General features: G+C 41.7%; 1 protein-coding gene across 4 annotated transcripts in view; it reads left to right on the forward strand.

Moving 5' to 3' along the window:
• LOC124043458 (high affinity cGMP-specific 3',5'-cyclic phosphodiesterase 9A-like) overlaps nt 1-17,102 on the forward strand; it is a 34,068-nt gene extending 16,966 nt beyond the window's left edge. For 3 of the 4 annotated variants that reach the window (XM_046362071.1, XM_046362087.1, XM_046362097.1), the window contains 13 exons: nt 6,396-6,480; nt 6,968-7,028; nt 8,044-8,118; nt 8,299-8,385; nt 8,541-8,645; nt 9,327-9,409; nt 9,542-9,698; nt 9,921-10,034; nt 10,261-10,365; nt 16,214-16,342; nt 16,447-16,542; nt 16,670-16,727; nt 16,844-17,102. In XM_046362071.1, coding sequence (XP_046218027.1) covers nt 6,396-6,480; nt 6,968-7,028; nt 8,044-8,118; nt 8,299-8,385; nt 8,541-8,645; nt 9,327-9,409; nt 9,542-9,698; nt 9,921-10,034; nt 10,261-10,365; nt 16,214-16,342; nt 16,447-16,542; nt 16,670-16,717 — 1,145 coding nt within the window. In that variant the 3' untranslated portion in view covers nt 16,718-16,727; nt 16,844-17,102. Of the gene's footprint in view, nt 1-6,395; nt 6,481-6,967; nt 7,029-7,891; nt 7,967-8,043; nt 8,119-8,298; nt 8,386-8,540; nt 8,646-9,326; nt 9,410-9,541; nt 9,699-9,920; nt 10,035-10,260; nt 10,366-16,213; nt 16,343-16,446; nt 16,543-16,669; nt 16,728-16,843 lie in introns of all 4 variants that reach the window. The other variant, XM_046362078.1, reaches the window with a different exon arrangement.
• Nucleotides 17,103-20,861: the final 3,759 nt, after the last annotated feature.

A 20,861-nucleotide genomic window follows, 5' to 3' on the forward strand; every position in this document is an offset into this window, starting at 1 on the left:
TAACTTGGCTGGATGGGAAATGTTAATAGAAATGGTAGCCCTGGGAGATTGAGTCATAAAAAAATGTCACTTTAACATCATAAAAATAAAAAATAAAGATGTTAAAGGGACATTTCACCGCTGCTCTATTTTCACTATACACTGAGTGTACAAAACATTAGGAACACCTTCTCTTTCCATGACATAGGCCCGACTAGGTGAATCTGTTGTTGATGTCACCTGTTAAATCCACTTCAGTCAGTGTAGATAAAGGGGAGGAGATACGTTTAAATAAGGATTTTTAAGCCTTGAGACAATTGAGACAAGGGTTGTGTATGTGTGCCATTCAGAGGGTGAATTGGCAAGACAAAATATTTAAGTAGCCTTGAACAGGGTATGGTAGTAGGTGCCAGGCGCACCTGTTTGAGTGAAACACTGCTGGGTTTTTCACACTCAACAGTTTTCCGTGTGTATCAAGAAGGCAGGCCGGGGGTTTAAACGGGTCATTGATGAAAGGGGAAAATGGAGGCTGACATGAACTGTGCAGAGCAACAGATGGGCTACAGTTAGTCAACTGACAGTCCAGTACAACAATGGTGCCCAAAGACCCAGAAAAGAATGCACAACTCATCTTACCTTGACACGAATGGGGTATGGCAGCCGACGACCTTACAGAGTTCTACTTCTTTAAGCAAAAAAAAAACTGTGGTTGCAGTGAGCTAAGGAACGAAAACACTGAACACTGGAGATTTGGAAAAACATTACCTGGCCTCCGCTGATGGGGAGACTAGGGTATGGAGAAAACCACAAGTACATGCGTGTCAACATTGAAGGCTGGTGGTGTGTTTTGATGGCACGCATTGGGCCCCTTGAGCAAAGTTTGAAAGACATAGGATATCTCAAAATCATTTCCAATCAGGTGCATCCCTTCATGGCAGCAGTGTATCCATCTGGAAATGATTTTCTTCAGCAGGATAATGCCCCATGACACAACGCTAGGATTGTCCAGAAATGGTCCCACGAAGTTGACAGTGAATTCAGCTTACTGCAGTGGCCTGCCCAGTCACCAGATCTCAATCTAATTGAGCATCTGTGGGATGAGATGGATCGAGCTGTTCGGAGTGGAAGCCATGGAGTCAACATGGGCCAGGGTCCCTGTGGAACGCTTTCTAAACCTTGCAGAGGCCGTGCCCCGACGAATCGAGGCTGTCCTGAGGGCAAAAGGGGGGAGGGGGGGGTGCAACTCAGTATGAGGAAGGTGTTCCTAATGTTCTGTATACTCAGTCCATTAATATGTTGTTAATATATTATGTGTCATAAACATTTTGAATCTCTTCACCTACACGCAAATACGAGCGTTTCTGAATTTCATCAGTTGAAACAGGGCAGCTAAATATCCTGGTTGTAAGCAAACCACAATATCCAGAATTTGCAGCGATTCCAGGACATTCCCAGGGCAAAAATTCTGAAATATATCTATAGTGCATAATTATCTCTGAAACACTCTCTCATCCCTTATAATCAAATCAAAATCCAATCAAGTCAAATTGTATTGGTCACACACATATTTAGAAGATGTTATTGCGGGTGTAGCGAAATGCTTGTGTTCCTACCTCCAACAGTACAGTAATATCTAACAATTCACAACAATACACACATCTAAAAGTAAATAATGGAATTAAGAAATATATAAATATTAGGGCAAGCAATGTCGGAGTGGCATTGGCTAAAATACAGTAGAATAGAATACAGCGTTGGCAGACCGCACTAGCCTCTCAAGAGACCTGCGGTTGCGGGCGGTGCAGTTGCTGTACCAGGCGGTACAGCAACAGTCTTAGGGGCCAAGCCGACAGTCTTAGGGGCCAAGCCAAATTTCTTGAGCCTCCTGAGGTTGAAGAGGCGCTGTTGCGCCTTCTTCACCACACAGTCTGTGTGAGTGGACCATTTCAGATAGTCAGTAATGTGTATGCCGAGGAACTTGGAACTTTCCACTTTCGTCACTGCTGTCCCGTCAATGTGGATAGGGGCGTACTCCCTCTAATGTTTCCAGAAGTCCACGATCACCTCCATTTTGTTTTGTTGACGTATTGTTGTGAATTGAGAGGTTCATTTCCTGATACCACTCCGCCAGGGCCCTCACTTCCTCCTTGTAGGCTGTCTCGTCATTGTTGGTAATCAGGCCTACTATTGTTGTGTCGTCTGCAAACTTGATGATTGAGTTGGAGGCGTTTGTGGCCACGCAGTCATGGGTGAAGGATCAGTGAAATGGAGGTTGTTTGCTACCTTCACCGCCTGGGGGCGGCCCATCAGGAAGTCCAGGACCCAGTTGCACAGGGTGGGGTTCAGACCCAAGTTTGATGATGAGCTTGGAGGGTATTATGGTGTTGAAGGCTGAGCTATAGTCAATGAACAGCATTCTTACATTGGTATTCCTCTTGTCCAGATGGGATATAACAGTGTGTAGTGCAATTGTGATTCCATCGTCTGTGGATCTATTGGGACGGTAAGCAAATTGAACTGAGTCTAGGGTGTCAGGTAGGGTAGAGGTGATGTGATCCTTAACTAGCCTCTTAAATAACTTCATGATGACAGAAGTGAGTGCTAGGGGGCGATGGACATTTAGTTCAGTTACTTTTGCTTTCTTGGGTACAGAAACAATGGTGGACATCTTGAAGCAAGTGTGGACAGCAGACTGGGATAGGGAGAGATTGAATAAGTCCGTAAACACTCCAGCAAGCTGTACTGCGCATGCTCTGAGGACGCAGCTAGGGATGCTGTCTGAGCCGGCAGCCATGCTAGGGTTAACACGCTTAAATGTCTTACTCATATCGGCCACAGAGAACGAGAGCCCTGAAGTTGTTGAATTGCGACTCCACTTTCTCTGTACTGACGTTTTGCTTGTTTGATTGCCTTATGGAAGGAGTAACTACACCGTTTGTATTCAAACATATTCCCAGTCACCTTGCCCTGGTTAAATGCGGTGGTTCGCGCTTTCAGTTTCGCGTGAATGCTGCCATCTATCCATGGTTTCTGGTGTGGGTAGGTTTTAATAGTCACAGTGGGAACAACATTCCCTATACACTTCCTGATGAACTCAGTCACCGTGTCCGTGTATACATCATTGTTATTCTTACAGGTTACCCGGAACAAATCCCAGGCTAAGTGATCAAAACAATCTTGAAGCATGGATTCTGATTGGTCAGATCAGTGTTGAATAGACCTTAGCGCAGGTACTTCCTGTGCATATAGGAATGGGGAAGCAAAATGGGCGGGGGAGGGCCTTGTAGGCATCCCGGAAGAGAGAATAGCAGTGGTTGAGTGTTTTCCCAGCGCCAGTACTGCAGTCAATGTGTTGATAGAACTTCAATAGTGTTTTCCTCAAATTTGCTTTATTACAATCCCCAGCTACAATAAATGCGGCCTCAGGATATGTGGTTTTCAGTTTGCATAAAGTCCAGTGTAGTTCCTTGAGGACCATAGTGGTATAGGCTAGAGGGGGACTATAAACAAATATCATTTTCTTGGGAGGTAATACGGTCGGCATTTGATTGTGTTCTAGGTCAGGTGAACAAAATTACTTGTGTTTCTGTACATTATCACAGTCACACCATGAGTGGTTAATCATGAAACATACACCACCGCCCTTCGTCTTCCCAGAGACTTCTTTATTCTTGTCTGTGTGATGTACTGAGAACCCATCTGGCTGTATGGATAGGGACAGTATATCCGGAGAGAGTCATGATTCCATGAAACAGAGTATGTTACAGTCCCTGATGTCTCTCTGGAAGGAGATCCTCGCCCTGAGCTTGTCTACTTTGTTGACCAGAGACTGAACATTAGTCGGACTACAAGTCCACTCTGAATACCTCTTCTCTGCCGGCGTCTCTGCTGGCGTCTTAGAGCAGCCTCTGGGACAAGTTCAATTACCCGGAGGGGTGCGAACAGTGGATCCGATTCGGGAAAGTTGTATTCCTGGTCGTAATGCTGGTTACTGCCGCTCTGATATCCAAAATTTATTTCCGGCTGTATGTAATAACACAATTAGCCCAGAATGTTTTTTTATGTAAGAAGTAACACCCCAAAAAACGAAATACTGCAAAGTTGCTTAGGAGCTAGAAGCAAAGCTGCCATGTCTGTCGGCGCCATCTGTATGCTTTTTTGGGAGACTGGAAAAACACCCCAAATAGTGTCTAGCGGGAAAGTTTCCCTTTAAGGTTAAGAAAAGTAACGTACACCCCCGAAGGAGGGGGATTTAACTATTTAGTAGGGTTTGAATGGGGTGTTTTGTCTTGAGCTATTTAGCAATGCAAATTTGTTCAGCTTTAAAACATACTTGTGTCTCGTGGTTGTTAAACAGTGTTTTTACATTTCAAATAGTGTACAAAACTGTCTACTAACCAAGTTTGGATCTTTGATTTGATATGTGAGCTTTTTGTTTAACATAATAGACCGACATACCATACATTCTCTATTCACCTGTTATACACGGGGTGGGTCTAATCCTGGATGCTGATGAGTTAAAACCGCGTTCCAGCCAGTGCTTATTCCACAAGTTACTACCGGCTAAGGCTATGACGTTGAAATGCCTATTTACTGTTCCATCTCACTGTGCCATCAACCCAACCAGGCAATTTATAAACTTTATAAAAATCTCCACTGTAGAAAATCATCTTAGACATGATCTCCCCTTTCTTTTGGACTAGAATTTGGTTTTCAACAGCGGAGATTTGTATAAACCGTGCTAGCTGTCTCTGCGACATTTGCAACATTGTTTCAATATTGAAATTCGATCTCCAGCTGTTCCATATTAATGAACGAGTTGGGAGTCGGGACGAGACAGAGAGGCAGGCAGCTTTTCTCAACCAGCCGAAATCATGAATTAGCGTAATCTTTATGGATATGTATACAAAGAAATGTCAATAGAAAAACAGTTCAAATGAAATGAAATACAGCTAGTTTGCTGTCTTTCCAGCATCAGTTTGAATTGATTTTGTTAGATGTGTTGTTGGCTAGCTCCTCTAAACAGTGTCCTGACGAGAGAGCACATTTTCATTAGCTCATTGTTATAGATGTATCCAAATACTAGAAAACAGCTTAAATAAATGCAAATCATGCTACTTCTCTGTTATTTGGGTTTCACTGTTTGACGTGACTGTGTTAGCCCAAGTTGGCTGGCTAGCAAGTAAGGGGACAAGAGCTGGCAATGGAGGGGCCTCCCGAGTTGCATAGAAAAACTATAGACTAGGTGGGAAATATGCTTTATCATAAACTTGTACAATGCTAGCTGTAGCCTTGACATGTATAGCCACTGCTAGACACTATACAGTTAAAGTCAGAAGTTTACATACACTTAGGTTAGAGTCATTAAAACTCGTTTTTCAACCACTCCACAAAATTCTTGATAAAAAACTATAGTTTTGGCAAGTTGGTTAGGACATCTACTTTGTGCATAACACAAGTAATTTTTCCAACAGATTTTTTCACTTATTTTTTTATTTTATTTCACCTTTATTTAACCAGGTAGGGTAGTTGAAAACAAGTTCTCATTTACAATTGCGACCTGGCCAAGATAAAGCAAAGCAGTTCGACACATACAACAACACAGCCATACAGTCAAGAATACAGTCGAGAAATAAGTCTATATACAATGTGAGCAAATGAGGTGAGATAAGGGAGGTAAAGGCAAAAAAAAGGCCATGGTGGTGAAGTAAATACAATATAGCAAGTAAAAAACTTCAGAAGCCTTTTTAAACATCAAATACACTACACATTTTAAATTACCTGCATTGCTGGAAAGTTATCCTACAACATGGTGATCAAATTAAGATCTGACATCTATGCTAGCTGTCCTTGACCCTATAGTAAATCATAGTGCTGCCTATTTAATCTATTTCTGTCCATTTTGTTGTGTGCAAGGAAGTTTGTTTACACTGTCCCACACTATGCTCGCTGGCTTCCATTTGAGCTTTGATTTGATGTGTTAGATCTCTCTAATCAGATTGTAAAAACAGATATAAAATTGAATTGATATAGATGGCTTGATATGCCTCATTCCGTCAAAGTACCGGTAGTACATTGGATTTCCTCCTGTTTTTGCACAATACTGTATGTTTAAAAGGCCTTTATGGCCTTCAACTGTTCTGTCACAATTTGTTCCAGACACGCATGGTGCCCCAGCCTCACTGTGCAGTCCAGTGGGAACATTTAATCAGTAATCAATTTTTAATCATTACATCGTCCTTCACTGTGAAGTACTGCTACTGTGATGGCTGGGGGGGTGTTTTGAGGTTAATTTGTTCCGGGTGACTGACTGCTTCAGGTCCAGGTCACCTGATTATTGGTTACATAGGATATATTAACCCCTCTTTCTCTCTCTCTCTTTTTCTTTCTTTCCCTCTCTCATTCTCTCTCTGCAGTGGAAGGGATGAAGGTGGTGGAGATAGAGAAGTGTCGCAGCGACATCAAGAAGCTCCGGGAGGAGATGGCCTCCCGGAACAACAGGTTAGTCACATGGTTATCTGATCATCTTTGAACCTTGACCTCTAGCTTTGACTTGTATCATGATAACGATTCATCTTGACCCTTTAGCTTTGACCTGAATCCTGATAAAGATGTCCAATGTAAGCCTGAATGGTGTTTGTTTTCTGCATCTTACATGGAATAGTCTTTCTTAGCTCCTAGTTAGAGGAAGTTAGTAGAGGAAGTGTTGGAGGAAAACTTCCTCTCCCTTGTCTGTCATAAGCAGTGCTTTAAAACGACTGCCCCCAGATCAGTAAGTAGCTTTGCACGTGCCTCGGCTTGTGCGAGCAGTAATGGCTCATACTGATATTGTTACAGACTGTTACATCCTGTTATATAGGCCTACTGATATTCTTATGAAGGCTTGCTTATATCTTAAAATGTAATATTTCATTACAGTCTTCGCACTATGTTGTGTGTGTCTATGGTCGGATTCTATTAATTGGTTACTGCTTCCTTTGTACTGTAGTCATTTCCTGGATGACAACAAGAAGCTGACACCGCGCAGAGATGTGCCCTCTTACCCCAAAGTAAGTGAGTGGTCTGCAAATTCCTCCTACTTCATTGTCACCGTCAGTCTGTGTTTTGCCATTGTCAATGAGCTTGTTATCAGGTATTGTATGTCCATAGCGTCAGAACACCACTTTTGAATGTCCAGAATCAGTTGTGTGATCCTCTGGTCCTCCGTAGCGCAGTTGGTAGATCATGGTTCTTGAACCATCAGGATAGTGGGTTCCTGGAAACACACATACGTAAAAAATGTATGCACACATGACTTTGGATAAAAGCATCTGCTAAATGGCATTCAAATTAAAATAGTGTGAGAGATGCACCTCCTATTATCAGACACAGCAGCAAAGATGATTTCCATTCAAAAAATGGTCAAGATTCCTGTCTGTGTAAGTGGGCGTTCCCTCTCTTGCGTGAGCATGATTTCCCGTGTGAGCTCACGGTTCCTCTGTAATCTCTGGCGTGCTCATACGATAGAGGGAACGCCCACTTACACAGACAAAATTGCTTTCAATGGGAAACTGCCCAACAACAGCCATCTCTGGTCTACTTATTCCCCCCACCCACGCTCACCCGCCCCGCCCTACCAGAAAAAAATTACCCTGTGAGATGTCTTGCTTTCATTTCCGTCTCTGACAGCATGTCCCTAGTTAGGTGTACCCATCTTAGATGTGCCTGTGTTTCCCCTAGATTTCATTGGTAGGCGGAGTGCAAAGGACCTAGTGGCAAGCTGCCTCACTTAAAGAAATACAGGGTGAAACTAACTGAGGTTAAACCTGTAGTCAGGTATGCCCAGGTGTGTGTGTGTATGTATGTGTGTGTAGAGGTGAGCCCACAGCCAGCGGAGAAAAACAGGGTTAACTGGGAGCTCTGTCGCCTGCAGTACATGCTCTCGCAGCAGACCATAGATGCCCTCAGAAAGCCTGCCTTTGGCCTCTGGCTGTGGGAGTCCAACGAGGTAAGATGCTAACTTCACTTTGTTCTTCTCTCTCCGCCCCTTCTGTTCTCTATCTGCATGCGTGTGCGTGTGTGTAGTACCACCTGTCTCAGGAGACAGTGGAAGCTCTCAGACAACCCACCTTTGATGTGTGGCAGTGGGAGCCCAATGAGGTGAGGACAGGGGGTTGGGGCCCAGAGGTTCAACTTCCATAAACACTCAACTCAACCATAGAGTTGTTGACCATAGAGGATCAACTACAACCATATATAACTGTTGACTATATGTGGTCAACCGCAACAAAGTATCGCTCACCTTCCGTCTCACTCCTCCTCCTTGATTCATGTGACCAGATGCTGAGCTGCCTGGAGCACATGTACCACGACTTGGACCTGGTCAAGGACTTCAACATGAACCCCATCACACTGAAGCGGTGGCTGGTAAGACGGCTAGAGATATCTACAACTTTTCAGAATCTGCTGCTGCTCCACTTGTTTCATGTTACGAGTGGTAGGTTTGTTGTTGCTGTCTGGTGGTCTCACACATTCACACACTCTTCCCTCTTTCTCTCATCCCCCCCTCTCCCTCCCTGCAGCTTTGTATCCATGACAACTACAGGATGAATCCCTTTCATAACTTCCGTCACTGTTTTTGTGTCACCCAGATGATGTACAGCATGATCTGCCTCTGCAGCCTACAGGTAATACCGCAGTTATACCACAGTAATACTAGAGAGAAGCTGAGAGATATGTCTGAAAGATCAATTCTACTCCCTTGGAGACGATCTCTTAGACAGTAATACCACAGTAATAGCAAAGGTAATACCAAAGGTAATACCAAAGGTGACACAGACGGTAATACCACAGTAATAATACTACAGTAATACAACAGTAATACCGAAGGTAATACCACAGTAATATACTACAGTAATACCTCAGCTCTATAAAAGGGCAGCACTAATATTGTTGGGATGAGAATGAGGGGTTGGTGAGGAAGAATGATGTTTGTACTTGAAGAGGAGGTGCGAGGGGGAGGGAGAGAAAAGCTGAGAGGTGTCTGAGAGATAAATTCTACTCCCTTGGAGACACTCTCTTAGACATCATCTCGAACCCTGTTGTCATGGACAACCATTCATGACAGGTTTATTAATCAAAGCCTATAATGGCCGATTACAAGACGCCCATGTTAATGACGTGCTAATGAGATCTCACAAACACACACCACACACTCACTTACACAAACATGCATGTACCTACGTGTGCATAGTTGCATGATGCGTACACACACATGCGTGCACACACACACACACACATGCTAACACAGATGGCCCATTAGTTGTGCCACTTATAATGATAATAATTGTGAATTGTGTGTCTTCCAGGAGACGTTCACCCAGGTGGACATTCTGATTCTGATGACAGCTGCAGTGTGCCACGATCTGGATCACCCCGGATACAACAACATGTAATCCATGCTTTTATTCTCGCTCTCTCTCTTACTCTACCACTGCCATCTGTCTATCCTAGTTCGATATAGTCCAGGTTCCATTCAACAAGCAAGCCCCTGTGAGACCAAGTCTCCGTCTCTGTCTCTCAGGTACCAGATAAATGCACGGACGGAGCTGGCAGTACGCTACAATGACATCTCCCCTCTGGAGAATCACCACTGTGCCGTAGCCTTCCAGATCTTCTCCCAGCCCGACTGCAACATCTTCTCCACCTTCGACCCTGAGGCCTTCAAACAGATACGCCAGGTAGGGTGTGTGTGTGTGTGTGTGTGTGTGTGTGTGTGTGTGTGTGTGTGTGTGTGTGTGTGTGTGTGTGTGTGTGTGTGTGTGTGTGTGTGTGTGTGTGTGTGTGTGTGTGTGTGTGTGTGTGTGTGTGTGTGTGTGTGTGTGTGTGTGTGTGTGTGTGTGTGTACTACTATAGCAGTAGTCTAGTCTATATTCTGATCTAACCGCCTATTTCTGTCTTAGGGAATCATCACACTGATACTGGCCACAGACATGGCACGACATGGCGAGATACTGGACTCCTTCAAGCATAAAGTGGACAGCTTTGACTTCACTGATGAAGAGCATGTCACTTGTGTAAGGATACACATGACTATGTATTTGTCCCTACCATAGAATGCGTATTTTCCACTCCCTTACAGTTTGTGCAGTGTATTTGTCCTACTGCCCGATGCATTAATGCTATATTTACAACTTCACTATGTATGTTTATTAGTCCTTTGTGCTGCTATCTATGTGAAAAAATCTAGTAGACCCTTTCCCTATACTGAACTCTGCACTGTGTGACCTTTGGCCCGCCCAGCTGAAGATGGTGCTCATTAAGTGCTGTGACATTTCTAACGAGGTGCGACCCATGGAGGTGGCTGAGCCCTGGGCGGACTGTCTGTTGGAGGAGTACTTCATGCAGGTATGTGAATCCCTATCTATACTGTACACTTACCTACCTATGCATGTATTTCAACAGTAGTTCTAACATTTTTAATTTGGCTCTATACTCCAGCATTTTGGATTTGAGATGAAATGTTTCATTTGAGGTGAAATATGTCCAAATACTTATGACATCTTCAAATGGGGGAAAAGATATATGAAAAATACACTCAAATAAAAGGTGACATTCTGTACTGTCACTGAATGTGATTTAATCTCAAATCCAAAATGCTGGTATAGTATAGAGCCAAATAGAACTGTCAAAATACATACAAAGGGGAGTGTTTATGTGTTTTTATATAGTGCATAGCCTACTGTGTAAACCCCCATTTACTGTATATGTGTTTTTATACAGTACATAGCCTACTGTGTAAACCCCCATTTACTGTATATGTGTTTTTATACAGTACATAGCCTACTGTGTAAACCCCCATTTACTGTATATGTGTTTTTATACAGTACATAGCCTACTGTGTAAACCCCCATTTACTGTATATGTGTTTTTATACAGTACCTAGCCTACTGTGTAAACCCCCATATACTGTATATGTGTTTTTATACAGTACATAGCCTACTGTGTAAACCCCCATATACTGTATATGTGTTTTTATACAGTACATAGCCTACTGTGTAAAGCCCCATATACTGTATATGTGTTTTTATACAGTACATAGCCTACTGTGTAATTCAAGGTATGTGTCATACCTACCTCATATCTCAATATTGATACATTAGTCTGTGTGAAAATGGAACAACACATTTCCTGAAGCATTGTATTTTGACATACAGTACACAGTGCCTTCAGGTATATCCCTCCACTTTTTAAACATTGTGTTGTGTTGCAAAGTGGGATTACAATTGATTGAATTGTCATGTTTCTAACATTTGTCAAATAAATATGAAAAGTAAAAAAAAACACTAATATAGTATTCAACCCCCTGAGTCAATACATGTTAGAATCACCTTTAGCTGTGATTACAGCTATGAGTCTTTCTGAGCTTTGCACACCTGGATTGTACAACATTTATGATTTGTTTTATTCTTTAAGCTCTGTCAAGTCAGTTGTTGATCATTGCTAGACAAACATTTTCAGGTCTTGCCATAGATTTTCCAGACGATTTAAGTCCAAACTGTAACCAGGCCACTCAAGAACGTCCAATTTCATCAGGGCAGAGTCAAAGAGGTACAGAATGGTAGGCAGACTCAGGGTCAGGGCAGGCAGAGGTCAGTAGTCCAGGGCAGAGTCAATGAGGTACAGAACGGCAGGCAGGCAGAATGGTCAGAACCGGGAAGACTAGAAAACAATAACTAGAATGACTCGAAACCGGGAAAACACGCTGGTAATACTTGACGGGACAAGACGAACTGGCAACAGACAAACAGAAAACACAGGTATAAATACACAGGGGATAATGGGGACAAATGGGAGACACCTGGTGGGGGGTGGAGACAAGCACAAGACAGGTGAAACAGAGCAGGGCGTGATACATACACAAGGAATGTGATCAATATTTACAGTAATATACATAAAATATTCAATTAGGATTTTTTTTTAACAAATTTTTTTTTTTGACATATTGAAACTATAAAAACGGTTTGAAGTCAAATTCCTTGTTAAGGCCAAGAGGAGACAGTTTGTTGAGCCTGTGGATCCAGAAAGAATCCCTTTGAAGAAGTTTCCTCTCAATGTCCCCTCCCCCTGCATAACATCTTGACCATTTCTATTGCAATGTATCTCAGAGAACTAATAGGATGTCCAGTACAAAATGAACAGAAACCATATTTCTTGTCTCACCTGTCCGTATATTGCTGCGGTGCTCACTGATTTGTGTCTTGAGGCTTCTACGGGTTTCTCCTATGTAAGACAGACCACAAGGACTTTTCCAACATGTAAATAACATTGGTGGATATGCAGATAATCAGGCCCTTTTAATTTACATCTTTGTCCCGTGCTGTTGGTGGGTAAATGAGTTGCATTTGTACGTGAAGCTGCATTGAGCTCATTGGCCACATTTGTAATCACCCCGGAAAGTTTCCCTTTTCTCTGGTGGGTAATCAGATTTAACCACGACGTCTCTCACGTGTGTGCGTCTTTTTAAAGACCGTATGTGGAGATATTTAAAAATGGGGTTCAATTGTGGGTCAGTATCAATAATGTACCAGTCCTTTTTGATAATGTCCTTAAATGCCTTCCCCAATGTTTCAGTATTGGTGAGTTTTGAGTGAAGCATGATGGGAAACGTTCTGCTTTTTCTTGAACTTTTGTTTGAAGGCTTTCTAACTGTGTCCTTCAAACTGATCATTGGCATGTTTTACCCAATTGTCTTTGTACCGCATTTCCTTAAACCTTTGCGTGAGATCCGTGGTCTGGTTCGGATAAGAGGCATCAGAGCGGCATTTTCTTCTGATACGACTGAATTGACATATAGGGAGACTTTTAATAAGTGGACGTGGATGAAAGCTGTCACCACTGAGGGTGTTCCTGTCCGTAGGTTTCGTATAGAGATCTGTGGAGAGGGATGTGTTGTCCTTAATAGCCATCACATCAAGAAAACTGATTTGTGATAGGTCATAGTTAAAGGTGAAATGAAGTTGTTCATTCATAGAGTTTAGATAAGCATGGAATTCCAAAAGTTCGTCCTGGGTGCCTGCATAGTTCACGAAAATGTCATCCAAATATCTCAGAATTAGGAGAATATTGGAGAGAAAGGGGTTAAGGTCTGGATTCAGCGCCAACTGTTTTTCAAACATTCATATATATATATATATATATATATATATATATATATATATATATATATATATATATATATATATATATATATATATGGCAGTCAAAAGTTTGGACACACCTACTCATTCAAGGGTTTTTCTTCATTTGTTACTATTTTCTAGAGTAAATAGTGAAGATGTCAAAACTATGAAATAACACATATGGAATCATGTGGTAAGCAAAAAAGTGTTAAACAAATCTAAATATATTTAATTTTAGATTCTTCGAAGTAGCTACCCTTTGCCGGATTACATTTTGCGCACTCTTGGCATTCTCTCAAAGGAATGCTTTACCAACAGTCTTGAAGGAGTTCCCACATATGCTGAGCACTTGTTGGCTGCTTTTCCTTCACTCTGCGGTCCACCTCATCCCAAACCATCTCAATTGGGTTGAGGTTGGGTAATTGTGGATGCCAGGTCATCTGATGCAGCACTCAATCACTCTCATTGGTCAAATAGCCTTTACACAGCCTGGAGGTGTGTTTTGCATCATTGTCCTGTTGAAAAACAAATGATAAGCTCAAAACAGCTGGGATGGCGTATCGCTGCAGAATGCTGTGGTAGACATGCTGGTTAAGTGTGCCTTGAATTCTAAATAAATCACAGACAGTGTCACCAGCAAAGCACCATCACACCTCCTCCTCCATGCTTCATGGTGGGAACCACACATGCTGAGATCATACTTTCCCTTACTCTGCGTCTCACAAAGACACGGCGGTTGGAACCCAAAATCTCAAATTCTGACTCATCTGACCAAAGGACAGATTTCCACCGGTCTAATGTCCATTGCTCATGTTTCTTGTCCCAAGCAAGTCTCTTCTTATTATTGGTGTACTTTAGTAGTGGTTTGTTTGCAGCAATTTGACCATGAAGGCCTGATTCACGCAGTCTCCTCTGAACAGTTGATGTTGAGATGTCTGTTACTTGAACTCTGTGAAGCCTTTATTTGGGCTGCAATCAGAGGTGCCGTTAACTCTAATGAACTTATCCTCTGCAGCAGAGGTAACTCTGGGTCCTCCTTTCCTGTGGCGGTCCTCGTGAAAGTCAGTTTAATCACAGCGCTTGATGGTTTTTGCAACTGCAGTTGAAGAAACTTTCAAAGTTATTGAAATTTTCCGCATTGACGGACCTTCATGACTTATTGATGGACTGTCGTTTCTCTTTGCTTATTGGAGCTGTTCTTGCCATAATATAAACTTGGTCTTTTACCAAATAGGGCCATCTTCTGTATACCAATCCTACTGTACCTTGTCACAACACAACGGATTGACTCGAACACATTCAGAAGGAAAGAAATTCCACAAATTAACTTTTAACAATGCATGCCTGTTAATTGAAATGCATTCCAGGTGACTACCTCATGAAGCTGGTTGAGAGAATGCCAAGAGTGTGCAAAGCTGTCATCAAACCAAAGGGTGGCTACTTTGAAGAATCTCAAATATAAAATACATTTGGATTTGTTTAACACTTAGGTTACTACATGATTCCATGTGTTATTTCATATGTGGCATGTATTCACTATTATTCTACAATGTAGAAAATGGTAATAATGAAAAACCCTTGAATGTGTACTGTAGGTGTGTACAAGCTTTTGACTGGTACTGTATATCTAGAAATGTTTGAAAAACAGGTAGTGCTGAATCCAGTGATGCCGAAACCCAATAAATTAGTGGAAGTTTATGTATAGAGTGTGCGACTCTTATTTTTTATTTTTTTATAGCTCATAGTTTAGTCAGCACATAAAATAATTGTCTCTGGGTGTGTGCCAGCTCTTGTTTTTTTATTCAAGTATATAGAATGGTAACATGAAGAGTACACAGAATTGAAAATCCACAGATTTTTTTAAAATATGTAAAATCAATAGAGTCTCTAGTATACGTGGGAAGGGTTTCACAAAATGGTTTACACAGGTAGAGATATTCTCTGTCCGTTACTACTCACAATGGGCCTGCCTGGTATAGGTGGTGTCATGCTCTTGTGAATTTTGGGTAGAGCGTATATGACAGGTATGTTTGGGCAGTCAACTTTCAGCTCATAGTTTAGTCAGCACATAAAATAATTGTCTCTGGGTGTGTGCCAGCTCTTGTTTTTTTATTCAAGTATATAGAATGGTAACATGAAGAGTGTGTCCGTTACTACTCACAATGGGCCTGCCTGGTATAGGTGGTGTCATGCTCTTGTGAATTTTGGGTAGAGCGTATATGACAGGTATGTTTGGGCAGTCAACTTTCATGTACTCATATTGTCTTTGTAATTTCCCCTCCATTCAAAAATTGACAATTTAATATGAATCAGAGTTGAATTGATTAGTAGGGTTCTTTGGGAGTCTTTTGTAAAATTCATCATCACTAAGTTGTCTCAGAATTTGTTTTAAAGTCACAATTGGCCTCATGGAGAAATTCATGAGCGGTTTTCTCTCCAGCAACTGAGTTAGGAAGGACGCCTGTATCTTTGTAGTGACTGGGTGTATTGACACACCATCCAAAGTGTAATAAATAAGTTCACCATGCTCAAAGGGATATTCAATGTCTGCTTTTTTTTACCCATCTACCAATGGGTGCCCTTCTTTGCCTCTGAAAACATCCTTGGACTTTGTGGTTAAATCTGTGTTGGAAATACACTGCTCGACTGAGTAAGCTTACAATTATCTGTATGTGTGGGATACTTAGATGAGGTAGTCATTAAAATATATTTATGTATATATTGTACACAGAGTGAGTCCATGCAACTTATTATATGAATTGTTAAGCACATTTTTACTTCTGAGCGTATTTAGGCCATAACAAAGTGGATGAATACTTATTTACTCAAGACATTTCAGCTTTTCATTTTTAATGAATTTGTAAAAATGTGAACTTATCGGATATTGTTGGTATGCCAGTGACACACAATCTTGACTTCATCCATTTTAAATTCAGTCTGTAACACGACGAAATGTGGGGAAAGTAAAGGGCTGTGAATACTTTGAAAGTACTATAGATACACTATTTACCATTTGTATAAAGAATGATGGATTGCACTGACATCTTTCTCTCTCTTCTCCACCCTTTCCACAGAGTGACAGGGAGAAGGCAGAGGGCCTGCCCGTGGCCCCCTTCATGGACAGAGAGAAGGTCACCAAACCCACCGCTCAGATCGGTTTCATCAAGTTTGTCCTCATCCCCATGTTTGAGACCGTCATGAAGGTGAGCCACGGATGGATGGGACTATAAAAAGAGAATGTTGGAGTGATAGGACTGATGATGATGATGGTAAAGCCTGCCTCCTTTTCTCTCTCTGTGTGTCTCAGCTGTTCCCTCAGATTGAGGATGTGATGGTCCAGCCTCTGAGAGAGTCGCGAGACAGATACGAAGAGCTCAAGCAGATTGACGATGCCATGAATGAGGTCAGAGGTATTTGTGTGTGTGCATGTGTGTTTTTTTTTTTAAACATTTTATTTAAAGAAGGACATGTTTTAATGTTCTTATGTGTAGCAGCGGTGGCTAACAGTCCTGTGAATGTTTCTACTTTAGGTGCAGAAAAAGAAAAGTGAGAACTTGACTATGGGGAAGAAGAAATGAAAGCACAAAGGTAGGTGTTTTTAAACTGGCTGCATTGAGCAAAGTCTTTCTCTATACTATATGGCTCTGGTGCGGTGTAGATGAAATGAATGTGTGTTCCTCTGTTTTAACTCAAACTTCCTACAGTGGTAAAGGTTGAGTCAGCATAGTCTGAGGAATGGGACCAGAGGAAGATGGAAACAGACCAAGCTACTTGACTGACTGGTTGGATGGACAATCCAAAAGCTTTTATCAGGGAATGTCGACTTGTACAGCAGACTACTTCAGTGAACAATATTTAGATTTTCTCTTATTGTTTTTTTAAAATGTTGTTTTATACAGAATGTACAGATTTTTAGTTGCCTTCGTTGTTTCCTACAAAATAAAAGGTTTACTTTAATTATAACCTTTCACATAATGTTTTTTATTTTGTTTTAAAACATATATTACTATTATTAAAGCTTATTAGTCTTATTTCTAGACGTATTTATGTTCATTTTAGCTGTGGATAAGTTTCATATGATTAAGATAGACAGAATGGGTGAGGAGCACTTGTTACACTCTCTGTTCTACTCTTTGCCATGTGGCGCATCAGCCTGTGCACTCAGCATTCTGAACATTCCAAACATCATACACACGTGGCCTTGTTGCTGTAGATCCGAAATGTGCCTTCCTTCCATATGCCTGCACTCCCTGTTTACTTTCTGCATATTCCTAGAGAACATAGCAACTATTGAAGGTTTAAGGAGCTGTCAGTGTGGGGGTGATCCATACAAAACGTGACTTAGTCAAACAGGATGTTGAAACATCTAAAGCCTTTCAATGCAGAACATACATGCTAAACATACAAGGGTTTCTTTTAAGAAGAAAAGGCATGGTAAGAGTATTATGGAGGGTAGACAATGAATGACAGATATGCACTGCCACTGCAGCATGATCAGAATCCTGTTCCCCTGGCTAGACGTTGCATTCATCAACCAATGGTTGCGTGCCACGTCAACGACTTTGATGTTGGGCACCAGATTGTTGTGTGGTTAGCTGATAAGTAAAATACCTATCCAGGCGTGGTGAGATCTGGCATGAGTCAACAATGCCTGGGCAGGGGAACGTGCTCATGATGGCAACATACTGTACTTTGACAGTGGAAGGATTTGGGCCCCAGTGGTCAAGGTATGACACTACAGGCACATCCTGACTCTAGTTCAGAGGGGTATTAGTATTTCAGAAAGATGGTTTAACAAATTCAGGGTTCCCTGAACATATCTGGCTTGTGTTAACCAGATGAGGGAGTCCAGGATTCCTTGGTTCCAGAACAGATGCTTTTCATTTAAGTTGTTAGGCTAAGTGGAGCGCAGATTGGTTGATTTGTAAGTCGCTCTGGATAAGAGCGTCTGCTAAATGACTTAAATGTAAATGTAATCTGGCGCGTGCACACAACATTAAAAAAGGTCCTCAAGTCGATGACAGAAAAAACTATGGATACGGAGTCAAAAGACAGAGCCCAATATTTCACGTCTACAACAAGAAACAGTTGTAAGAACATACAACGAATATGTTCATATATTTATTAAAACAAGTAATACATCCACTGCTGCAAAAGCCATAGAGGGATCCTGGCAGAAAATTGCAGACAGAGCTTGGCCAAGTGTAGTGACACAATTCCAATGTCTAATAGGCCTAGCTCACACACATGGCTGATTAGTAACAACACTTTGCACTTTATAGAGCACTTTTATTGCACCGCTGGTGATATTAAGTGTCAAGGCTTTGGCCTAATGTGGAAGTTGTTGTAGCCTATGTCACAATTGCAGGTCCATTTCATAGCCTAATGTAGGATTAATAATAATTTATTGAATTCATAGTGCTTTTCATGACAACATGGGCATCAATGAGTTCTCTGTTTAGTTATAACCCCATGGGGGTCACAGATCATCTGACAAAAGAAGGAAGATCATTTAATTTCATGACTGTTTATGAAAATGATTTGTTTTGTGTAGGCTACAGTATTCAATAGCTAGCTACCTGTTTGTTTATGCTGTGAATCGATTTTCTCCTTCATTTTGGTCTAGAATGGTCTTTGAATGGAGTATATGTGTCCCACCTATAGCACCAATGACGTTTGGAAAATCTGCGGGATGAATTTGGCTATGTATCATGTTTATTATGTTGCTTAGCTTTATTAATTTGAGGTTAGCAAAGCATCGCTGGCAGTCAATTTATCACAGCCTGCAATTCTGTAAAAGTCCTCATTGATTATTATATGGACAGCTTGATGGCCAGGGAATGCAACAAATACATACAAATATATATTCAATGCGATGTAGACTCTTTTTACGGTTCTACACACAGTTGCCTTGCCAAATAGTTGAGCATCGCCCACATCTGATTGGCGGAGAAGTCTTATATTTATTTATTCACCAGACAGGCTAAAATCAAGTTGACGTAGTAGGTAGCAGGTTTGATTCAGAGCATTCGTTGCTATGGTTCCTGACCAGGCTCTCTTTCTGGAGCCTGGAAAGTTTTCACAAATTCGGTTTTGACACATTTCGCTAAATCACTAATCCGGTTTTCTGGAATAGTCCTCTGGAATACCCCTCAAGTGTTACGATACTGATGATTTGTCTCACAGATTATGTTTCTACTGTTGTGGCTAGGTGGAGTAGGCCTACAGTGCCATCTAGTGGCCACATCAGGGAAAACCGTTAAACGTCATTTGTCACATGCGCTGAATACAACAGGTAAATGCTTACTTACGAGCCCTTTCCCAAAAAGGCAGAGTTAAACATTAAGAAAACTGCTCAAAATAAAAAAAATAGTAACAAAATAACAATAACGAAACTATATATAAGTACCGAGTCAATGTGCAGGTGTAGGTAGGGGTAAAAGTGACTAGGCAATCAAGATATATTATAAACAAAGTATCAGTAGTGTGTGTGTGTGTGTGTGTGTGTGTGTGTGTGTGTGTGTGTGTGTGTGTGTGTGTGTGTGTGTGTGTGTGTGTGTGTGTGTGTGTGTGTGTGTGTGTGTGTGTGTGTGTGTGTGTGTGTGTGTGTGTGTGTGTGTGTGTGTGTGTTTGGGGCGTCAGTATGCATCTGTGTCAGTTTGGTGTGTGTGAGCATATGTTGTGTGTGTGTGTGTACTGTATGTATGTGTGTGTTGGAATGTCAGTGAATGGTGGGAGTAAAAAAAAAGTGAATGTAAAGTCTCCTCTAAGTCTGACTACTTTGCATTAGAACTACTTAGCTCAGGGGAACATTAGGAGGCAGAAAGGGAGCAGAGTGCATACACACCGCAGGTTAGTTCTGCACTTTACTGAGGGATGGTGAGGGGGCGATGTGGTAATTTGTCGGTGCGATGACTCACCCTGATGTGCCTCCCAATGTGGCTGTACGCTTTCTCTCTTCAACTGCGGGCTCACTGTTGCACTGCAGGGAACAAACAACAACAACACCGGGGCTCCGTGAACAGTACAAACAACACAGTGACAGTATAAGAGATACAAACCAAATCTTGGTGTTTGTGTGTGTTTACTAAGCCAATACTGTATAATCTTGTGTTTTTTAAGTCGTGTTTGATCTACACCTGTACCTTCCAGCTGCTGAATGGCACCAACCGCTCCTCTGCCCCTTACAGCTGCACTGAGGGAACTCTGGAAAACACATGGCAAACATTGAATCCCAGTTCCACTCACACAAAGCAAGTGTCATCTACAGTGGGGAGAACAAGTATTTGACACACTGCCGATTTTGCAGGTTTTCCCACTTACAAAGCAATGTAGAGGTCTGTAATTTTTGTGAGAGACGGAATCTAAAACAAAAATCCAGAAAATCACATTGTATGATTTTTAAGTAATTAATTAGCATTTTATTGCATGACTTAAGTATTTGATCACCTACTAACCAGTAAGAATTCCGTTTCTCACAGACCTGTTAGTTTTTCTTTAAGAAGCCCTCCTGTTCTCCACTCATTACCTGTATTAACTGTACCTGTTTGAACTCGTTACCTGTAAAATGACACCTGTCCAAACACTCAATCAAACAGACTCCAAGCTCTCCACAATGGCCAAGGCCAGAGAGCTGTGTAAGGACATCAGGGTTAAAATTGTAGACCTGCACAAGGCTGGGATGTGCTACAGGACAATAGGCAAGCAGCTTGGTGAGAAGGC

Source organism: Oncorhynchus gorbuscha, linkage group LG01 (assembly GCF_021184085.1).
Source record: "Oncorhynchus gorbuscha isolate QuinsamMale2020 ecotype Even-year linkage group LG01, OgorEven_v1.0, whole genome shotgun sequence".
NCBI classification, from domain to species: Eukaryota; Metazoa; Chordata; class Actinopteri; order Salmoniformes; family Salmonidae; genus Oncorhynchus; species Oncorhynchus gorbuscha.